The following is a 9,920-nucleotide window of genomic DNA, read 5'->3' on the forward strand; positions in this document are numbered from 1 at the left end:
AGTCTTTAACGATACCTGATACAGGAAAATGTCCTCTGAGATTCTGATGGGGATTCCTGAAAATCTTCATCATATAAAGAATTTTACCAAACCCAAAGGATCAGACATGTTACCCACCAAATTAATGAATACTTCAGTTCTGACCCAAATACATGCTTACAGCCAATTCTTGTTAACTAAACTAGGATTTATTAAAAGAAGAAAAGACAGTATTGGCTAAAAGGTCATTAGACATACAAATGCGAATAGAGTCCATAGGTCAGTTTCACCATCGAGATGGCACATTAAATTGAAAAGAGTCCTTTTCAGAATCATTTCATCACGTTCTAGTCCAATGTCCAATATCTGGGAGGTCCAGAGAGGACTGGAGATCTCAGTCTTACAACTCGAACTCCCCCTGAAGAAAGCTTAAGAAGATCTGAGATAAAAGGATCAGGTCCCAAGAATTTATATAGACGTTTTTGCAGCCTCTCGACAGCAGGCAGTCCTTGGGTGAACAATAGGTTTTGGAAGTAACCTCCTATTTCCCAAACATCACAGGTAATAAAACTACACGGATTAACATAAGGTAATTATCCATAAAGCCATTCACAGACAGTTTACCACAAACTTTAAAAAGAGAAATATATACTATGACATTATTACACCCAAGTTTCATTTAAATGTTAATATTTCCTTTTGACTTCGGAATTAACAAAATACAGTTCTAGACAGGAACTCTTTGGTTATATTGTTAATCTATATCTCATTACAGATTAACATAGACTACTACAATTACTATGTTCTAGAGCTGTCAAGCAATTAAAAAAATTAATTGTGATTTAATCGTGCTCTTAAACAATAATAGAATACCATTTATTTAAATATTTTGGATGTTTTATACATTTTCAATATATTGATTTCAATTGCAACACAGAATATACTCCATGCATCTGATGAAGTGGGTTATAGCCCACAAAAGTTTATGCCCAAATAAATTTGTTGGTCTCTAAGGTTCCACAAGGACTCCTTGTTGTTTTTACAGAATACAAAGCGTACAGTGATCACTTTATATTTTTTATTACAAATACTGGCACTGTAAAAAACAAAGGAAACAGTATTTTTCAATCCACCAACTGCTAGTACCGTATGCAATCTCTTTATCATGAAAGTTGAACTTACAAATGTAGAATTATGTACAAAAAATACCTGCATTCAAAAATAAAACAATGTAAAACTTTGGAGCCTACAACTCCACTCAGTCCTACTGCTTGTTCGGCCAGTCACTCAGAAGAACAAGTTTGGTTACAATGTGCAGGAGATCATGCTGCCCGCTTCTTGTTTACAAGGTCACCTGAAAGTGAGAACAGGCATTCTCATGGCACTGTTGCAGCCGGCGTTGCAAGATATTTACGTGCCAGATGCTCTAAAGGGTCCTAGGTCCCTTCCCGCTGGAACCACCATTCCAGAGGACATGCCTCCATGCTAATGACGGGTTCTAACTGATAACGATCCGAAGCAGACCGGACCGACACATGCTCATTTTCTTCAACTGAGTCAGATGCCACCAGCAGAAGGTTGATTTTCTATTTTGGTGGTTTGGGTTCTGTAGTTTCCCAATCAGCGTGTTCCTCTTTTAAGACTTCTGGAAGCAAGCTCCACACCTCGTCCCTCTCAGATTTTGGAAGATACTTCAGATTCTTAAACCTTGGGCCGAATGCTGTAGCTATCTTTCAAAATCTCAGATAGTTACTTTATTTGCGTTTTATCAAATCTGCAGTGAAAGTGTCCCCCCATGTGCTAGGTCATTCTCCGGGACTTCGATATGACGACATATTTGGCAGAATGTGTGTAAAACAGGACAGGGGACATACAAGTCTCCTTCAAGGAGTTCAGTCAAAAATGTAATTAATGCATTATTTTTTTTTAAATGAGCATCCTCCACTGGAATGGTGGCCGAAGCATGAAGGGACAATAGGCATGTTTAGCATATCTTGCACATAAATACCTGTGCTGCCAGCTACAAACATGCCATGCGAACACCTTCTCACATTTTCAGGTGACATCATGAATTAGAAGCAGGCAGCATTCTCTCTCGAAAATGTAAACAAACTTGTTTGTCTTAGCGAGTGGCAGAAAAAGAAGTAAAAAGAAAAGGACTTGTGGCACCTTAGAGACTAACAAATTTATTTGAGCATAAGCTTTCCTGAGCTACAGCTCACTTCATCGGATGCATTCAGTGGAAAATACAGTGGGGAGATTTATATACATAGAGAACATGAAACAATGGGTGTTACCATACACACGGTAAGGAGAGTGATCACTTAAGATGAGCTACTACCAGCAGGAGAGCTGGGGGGGGGGGGGGGAGAAAACCTTTTGTAGTGATAATCAAGGTGGGCCATTTCCAGCAGTTGACAGTGGAGGAACAGTGTGTGGGGGGGGGGGGGGAATAAACATGGGGAAATAGTTTTACTTTGTGTAATGACCCATCCACTCCCAGTTTCTATTCAAGCCTAAGTTAACTGTATCCAGTTTGCAAATTAATTCCAATTCAGCAGTCTCTCATTGGAGTCTGTTTTTGAAGTTTTTTTGTTGAAGAATTGCCACTTTTAGGTCTGTAATCGAGTGACCAAAGAGACTGAAGTGTTCTCTGACTGGTTTTTGAATGTTATAATTCTTGACGTCTGATTTGTGTCCATTTATTCTTTTACGTAGAAACTGTCCAGTTTGGCCAATGTACATGGCAGAGGGGCATTGCTGGCACATGATGGCATATATTACATTGGTGGATGTGCAGGTGAAGGAGCCTCTGATAGTGTGGCCGATGTGATTAGGCCCTATGATGGTGCCCCTGAATAGATGTGGGGACACGGTTGGCAACGGGCTTTGTTGCAAGGATAGGTTCCTGGGTTAGTGGTTCTGTTGTGTGGTTGCTGGTGAGTATTTGCTTCAGGTTGGGGGGCTGTCTGTAAGCAAGGACTGGCCTGTCTCCCAAGATCTGTGAGAGTGAGGGATCGTCCTTCAGGATAGGTTGTAGATTCCTGATGATGCGTTGGAGAGGTTTCAGTTGGGGGCTGAAGGTGATGGCTTGTGGCGTTCTGTTATTTTCTTTGTTGGGCCTGTCCTGTAGAAGGTGACTTCTGGGTACTCTTCTGGCTCTGTCAATCTGTTTCTTCACTTCACCAGGTGAGCATTGTAGTTGTAAGAATGCTTGAGAGAGATCTTGTAGGTATTTGTCTCTGTCTGAGGGGTTGGAGCAAATACGGTTGTATCGTAGAGCTTGGCTGTAGACAATGGATCGTGTGGTGTGGTCTGGGTGAAAGCTGGAGGCATGTAGGTAGGAAAGGCGGTCAGTAGGTTTCCGGTATAGGGTGGTGTTTATGTGACCATCGCTTATTAGCACCATAGAGTCCAGGAAGTGGATCTCTTGTGTGGATTGATCCAGGCTGAGGTTGATGGTGGGATGGAAATTGTTGAAATCATGGTGAAATTCCTCAAGGGCTTCTTTTCCATGGGTCCAGATGATGAAGAAGTAGCAATGAGTTGACTTCGAGGCTCTAAACTTTTTAATTGCTTTATTTTTCAGTGCACTTATATAATTAAAATCATCTATGTTTCTAAGTTACACTTTCCTGATAAATTTCAGAGTAACAGCCGTGTTAGTCTGTATTCGCAAAAAGAAAAGGAGTACTTGTGGCACCTTAGAGACTAACCAATTTATTTTAGCATGAGCTTTCGTGAGCTACAGCTCACTTCATCTGATGAAGTATCTGATGAAGTGAGCTGTAGCTCACGAAAGCTCATGCTAAAATAAATTGGTTAGTCTCTAAGGTGCCACAAGTACTCCTTTTCTTTTTCCTGATAAAGAGATTGCACGACAGCACTTGTATGAGGGGAACTGAAAAATGCTATTTTTGTTTTGCATGTTTACAGTACAAATATTTGAAATCAAAAATAATATAAAGTGAGCACTGTACACTTTCTATTCTTTGTTGTGAGAGAAATCAATAGATGTGAAAACACAGAAAAACATCCAAAAACATTTAACAAATTTCAACTGGTATTCTATTGTTTAACAATGTGATTCACTGAGATTAATTTTTCTAACCACAATGGATTTTTTTGAGTTAAACACACGAGTTAACAGCAGTTAATCAACAGCACTGCTATCTTCTTCCAGTCTGAGTGCTGATGCGGTCTCTCTCCTGTGTGGATCTTCTGAGTGTTATAAGATTTGATCTTTGTGTGAAACTTTTCACATGGTCCAAACACTTATGGGGTCCCTCCTGTGTGAACTGCTTTATTTGAAACAAGTTCTGACCTCCATTTACAAGGTCTTTCACAGGCTAAGCAGTTATGCGGTTACTCCTGTGTGTGGATTCTTTGATGTAAAACAAGGGATGACATCTATTTGAAACATTTTTCCATAGTCTAAGCACTTACGGGGTTCTCTCGCGTGTGTGGATTGCCTGATCTTTAGAAGGGCTAATCTGTTTCTGAAACCTTTCCAAGAGTCTTATGGTCTCCCTCTTGTATGGACTGCTTGATGTTTAACAAGGTGGGACCTATGTATGAAACTTTTCCCACAGTCTAAGCACTGGTGGGGTGTCTCTCCTGTGTGGATTTTCTGATGTTTAATTAGGCCAAACATCTGTACGAATTTTTTCCCACAGTCTAAGCACTTGTGGGGTCTCTCTCCTGTGTGCATTAGCTGATGTTTAAGAAGGGTTGGCCTTTCTGTGAAACTTTTTCCACAGTCTAAACACTTATGAGGTCTCTCTCCTGTGTGGGATGCCTGATGATTAAGTAGGTTTGACCTCTGTATGAAACTTTTCCCACACTCTAAGCACTTATGGGGTCTCTCTCCTGTGTGTATTCTCTGATGTGTAACCAGGGCTGATTTCCATGTGAAACTTTTCCCACAGTCCAAGCACTTATGGGGTCTCTCTCCTGTGTGGATTTTCTGATGTTTAAGAAGGGTTGGCCTTTCTGTGAAACTTTTTCCACAGTCTAAGCACTTATGGGGCTTCTCTCCGGTGTGGACTGCTTGATGTTTAACAAGGTCTGACCTCTGTATGAAACTTTTCCCACAATCTAAGCACTGATGGGGTCTCTCTCCTGTGTGGATTTTCTGATGTTTAATTAGGCCTGACCTCCGTACGAATTTTTTCCCACAGTCTAAGCACTTGTGGGATTTCTCTCCTGTGTGTATTCTCTGATGTGTAATCAGAGCTGATCTCCATGTGAAACTTTTTCCACAGTCTAAGCACTTATGAGGTCTCTCTCCAGTGTGGGTTGCCTGATGATTAAGTAGGTTTGACCTCTGTATGAAACTTTTCCCACACTCTAAGCACTTATGGGGTCTCTCTCCTGTGTGTAATCTCTGATGTGTAACCAGGGCTGATCTCCATGTGAAACTTTTCCCACAGTCCAAGCACTTATGGGGTCTCTCTCCTGTGTGGATTACCTGATGTTTAAGAAGGGTTGGCCTTTCTGTGAAACTTTTTCCACAGTCTAAGCACTTATGGGGCTTCTCTCCGGTGTGGACTGCTTGATGTTTAACAAGGTCTGACCTCTGTATGAAACTTTTCCCACAGTCTAAGCACTGATGGGGTCTCTCTCCTGTGTGGATTTTCTGATGTTTAATTAGGCCTGACCTCCGTACGAATTTTTTCCCACAGTCTAAGCACTCGTGGGGTCTCTCTCCAGTGTGGATTAGCTGATGTTTAAGAAGGGTTGGCCTTTCTCTGAAACTTTTCCCACAGTCTAAGCACTTATGGGGTCTCTCTCCAGTATGTATTCTCTGATGTGTAACCAGGACTGATCTCCTCGTGAAACTTTTCCCACAGGCCAAGCACTTATGGGGTCTCCCTCCTGTGTGGATTACCTGATGTTTAAGAAGGGTTGGCCTTTCTGTGAAACTTTTCCCACAGTCTAAGCACTGATGGGATCTCTCTCCTGTGTGGATTTTCTGATGTGTAATCAGTGCTGAATTCCAATTCAAACAATTCCTGCTCTCAAGGCACCCAGAGGGTTTCTCTCCCATGTGGCTTCTCCCATGGTTAGTAGGATCTAAGTCGTTATTGAGGTTTTCCCCACAGTCCAAGCATTGAAGTGTTTTCTCTCCAGTATTTATTGCCTGAAGCGTAAGAAGCGCCGGTCTCAGAATGAATCCTTTCCCATAACCAAGGCATTCATAGCGTTTGTCTTCCTTGGGGGTTGTCTGCCAGGCTGTGGGATCCCTGTGTCCTTCCCCACATATAATAGATCCATCCAGTTGCTCCCTTGAGTGGTTTCCCAGCAGCCTCTTTGACCTCTGCCAATTTCCCCAGGCTTCTCCCTGTGCCAAGCACTGGGAAAAATTCCCTTCAGCTCTTCCCACAAAAATCCCCTGTGGTTCCCCGTGCCCAGGAATTTCCTGATGTTGATTCCCCTCCTTCTTCTCACTCACTCTCTCATCACCTGCTGGGAGAGAGACAATGCAGACAGGAGTCATTCTGCTGAGGAGAAATTAAGAGGAATAGAACCGAGGGAAAACCCAACATACTAAAGCTGCAGAGATGGAGCAATTGGATTCTGCCTCCACTTCCCAGTTGGGAAGGAAACTCCTGCAGTGAACAGGACACATGGGAAGTGATGTCAGTGATATCTGCTGCATGCAGCCCTGCCCTGGATGAGATGAGAAAGGAACTGAGGGCACTTACTAATACGTCATTTTGGGGATTCTCAACTTTTTCCTTCATTCACCTGATGGCTTCTGTATCAGTCCTCACCTGTGTGGGAGCCTCTTGGGATCTCTCTTTCCTCACAGGCCTGGAGATCGGGCACCCACGGCTCTTCCCCTTGTTCCAGCCGGGTGATCAGGTCAGGTTTGGGAAGGGGAAATCCTGTGCAGGGAGTGAAATCAGACCAGATCAGGGTTTGTGGAGGATTGAGAGATCGTCTGTCAGAAAGGACATTCCGTAGGTGGCACCTGTCCCTTTGCTGTGCTGGGGAAAGTGGAATCTAAGAGGACGGGAACATGGTCACTGAGCCCCCTCGGGGGAGGCAGACGTCTGAGGAGGTGAGGGCAATTGTGATGCACACCCAGCTCTCGTGTTAAACCCCTGCCTATTTCTAAACCTGTGGAGCCCAGAGCCCTCCACATGGCTGGAGCTGTTGCCAAGGAGGAGGGAGAAGAGGGATTCTGTGTACGACCGAGAAACAACACAGACAGGACAATGCACGGCTTCTCCACCGTGCAAGCTAGGGGGGTTGGGTGGGGATGATTTAGTATGTGCCTTATGTTTTGACACCCTCTTCTCATTGGAGCGTGATGAGGGAAGAACCTGACTGGTGTCAGACACGCAGACCCCCCCAGCTTCCAATAACCAAGGGACCAGGAATCCCTTACCCAGCGAGGTCACTGTCTCGTAGTTCTCCTGCATGACATCCCTGTAGAGGGCTCTCTGAGCAGGGTCCAGCAGAGCCCCCTGCCCCTGGGTGAAATACACAGCCACCTCCTCGAAGGTCACTGGCATCTGAAACAAGAATCCCCCACTCAGCACCTGCTGCCCCAGCCACAATCCCACTAGTCATGGGGTAGGACGGAGAGAGAAGCAGAATCCTCCCCGCACCCTGCTCAGAGCAGCCAGGAGGCTCCAGGGGGTGGGAGAAGGTGAGAGCTCCTTGTCCCCCCAGCACACGGAGCAGGGCAGGGTCTTCTCATTTCCTACATGCCTGCCAGCCACAGGCTGACACGGGAAGCAGAGCTCTGAGCCGGGGACGGGGACAGGAATCCCGACAGCTTCCCTTCGTATTTCACAGCAGCCTCTGGCCAGTGGGGTGAGGCTTCAGCACTGGGAGTCTGGTCCGTCTTCCTAGCCCTGCCCAGCGGGGTGTTTCCTGGTCAGAAATTGGGGAATGTTTCCGCTCCCCCCAATCCTCCAATGGGCCTGTTCAGAAAACCAGGCCCAGGTTGATCAGGTTCCAGCAGGTTTATCGCACCCCGTCCCACCCTGTGTGTTTAACCCCTCTACACTACCCCTCCCCCACCACCACAAGCTCCCTGAAAATCCCCTACCTGAGCTGGCTCCGTCACAGCCATTTCCCTGCCCTGTCCCCTGCAAGACGGGACGGTCTGGAGCGAAACGTGGACGCGATTCCTCAGCCTGTAGGAGGAGATGGGAGATTGGGCAGGTTTCATAAGGGGCTGGAGTCCATGTCACTCCCCGATTCCCCCCAGGCTCTCTCCCTGCAGACAGACGCTCTGATTCTATGACTCTGCCATGCTGGGAACAAACCCAGTTAGTTCATTACCTCCCCGGCCAGCCCCCCCCCCCGCCCCCTCCCCCGCTTAGAACTAACCCACCGCGTCCCTTCTAAACCTCCCCAGAGCAGCATCTCCGAGCCAAACGCTGGAAAAAGAGCAGATCAAAGGAGTCACTTCAGGGTACTGCCCCACAGTGTATTGTGACCCCCTCCAGCTCTCCCCCATCTCCCTCCGTAGTGCGGTGCTCAGCAGGGCGAGCAAGGGGCCTTTCCTCTCTCAGCTCCGGCCCTTGTTCCCAGCAGAGCGGACTGCCCGGGGGAGGGGGGGGGGCAGGGAACGGATCTGGGCGGGGCTGGGAACCTCCCTCCCCACTTCCTGCTCCTGCAGCCCGGGGGTGCCGGGGCGGCGGGTCTCTCTTAACTTCCCTCCGAGCGGGGCCCCCCGGGGCAGGGGCCGGGCCGGGAAGGGGCCCTGGCCGGGCTGGGGGCTCTGCCCTGGGAGAGGCTCCCGGGGAGCAGCGGGCAGGGCCCGGCTGGAGGTTCCCCTCTCCCGGCTGCAGCCCGGGCTCCGGGCTCCCAGCACCAGCCGCCGGGGCTCGGGGATCTCGCCGGGAGCCAGAGTCCCCGCAGCGGCTGCGAGTCACTTCCTGCGGCCGGGCCTGAGCCCCGCGATCCTCCCCCCAGAGCCGCCCCCCAGCCGCTCCTGGGTCCTAGCGATCAACCCACCGCGCTGCAGCATCCCTGTGCCCCGCTTCTGTTACACTCACAGGCTCTAAGGTCTGAAGGGCCCCTCATGAGCATGGAGCCCAGGGGTTCACACGGCCACATTTGGTGACTTCAGAGTGTGGCCAGCAAGTGTCACTGGTGGCCGCTCTGACACTTTCCCCTATAATCTGCACTAACTTTAGGAGAAACCAATAAATATGTACAGAGGTAGGCGGCGGGAAGGGTCCTACTGTTGTGGGGAACTTTTCTGGCTTATACACCACCCTGATGGGATCGAATAACAGAAGTACAGGAGTCCGCTCTCCCACTCCCTTTACCCAGAGGCCTGTCTGACCTTGAGGATGCCCCTTCCACTCTAGTCCCTAAACCCCCCACAAGGCTGGGCCCAGCATTCCTGAGGGGGCTTCACCCCCACTCTTGTTGCGATCACTCAGGACAGAGGCTAGGGTGTCGTATCCCCGGTCTGGGGCGCTCTCTTCACTCCGGACGCTTCCCTGATGTCATCACTCAGGAGTGCACAGTATTTAGAACAAATACGATTTATTAAACAGCAAGTAATAAAAAATTCAGGAAGAAATGGGAAAGGAAAACATGATGTCATCCCACACTGCCCAGGGTCCCCCCTTGCTCTCCCCAGCTTCTCACCGCACCCAGCTCTGGACTGCTCAGGCCGCACTTTCCCTCTGTCTCAGGGCTTGTGCTGCTCTTTTTCCACCCCAGCTCTGGCTGCTCCTCTCCCCTTAGCTCTGCCCTTCTCTGGCAGGCAGCTCCAGCTCACTCAGAGAACGGGCTCCTGACTCCCTCATTGGCCTGCCTGTGCTGTCAATGAGGCTGACCTAGAGCCTTGGCCTCTCTCCCTTGGCCCTGGGGACTAGTCGCAGGGTTTTCATTTCTCATTGGCCCTTCCTGTCTTTTGGTACCGGGAGAGGGCCAACCAAAAACCCCCCATTAAGTTTCAGTAA

General features: G+C 47.9%; 1 protein-coding gene across 1 annotated transcript; it reads right to left on the reverse strand.

Moving 5' to 3' along the window:
* Positions 1–3,805: 3,805 nt before the first annotated feature.
* LOC144274726 (uncharacterized) lies at positions 3,806–8,277 on the reverse strand. Its single transcript, XM_077833774.1, has 4 exons — positions 8,045–8,277; positions 7,376–7,502; positions 6,756–6,869; positions 3,806–6,447 (listed from the first exon to the last, which is right to left on the reverse strand). Exons 1-4 carry the CDS (start codon positions 8,165–8,167, stop codon positions 4,499–4,501), a joined length of 2,313 nt encoding a protein of 770 aa, XP_077689900.1. The 5' UTR covers positions 8,168–8,277; the 3' UTR covers positions 3,806–4,498.
* Positions 8,278–9,920: the final 1,643 nt, after the last annotated feature.

This window comes from Eretmochelys imbricata, chromosome 14, assembly GCF_965152235.1.
Source record: "Eretmochelys imbricata isolate rEreImb1 chromosome 14, rEreImb1.hap1, whole genome shotgun sequence".
NCBI lineage: Eukaryota > Metazoa > Chordata > Testudines > Cheloniidae > Eretmochelys > Eretmochelys imbricata.

Bases quoted from the DNA above. Each gene is read 5' to 3' on its own strand.
- LOC144274726 (XM_077833774.1), bottom strand. From the start codon at position 8,167: ATGAAACCTGCCCAATCTCCCATCTCCTCCTACAGGCTGAGGAATCGC. The intron at 6,870-7,375 runs GTAAGGGATTCC...CTCCCTGCACAG, and splicing joins CGAGACAGTGACCTCGCTGG to GATTTCCCCTTCCCAAACCT. The intron at 6,448-6,755 runs GTGAGGACTGAT...TCTCTCTCCCAG, and splicing joins CCCAAGAGGCTCCCACACAG to CAGGTGATGAGAGAGTGAGT.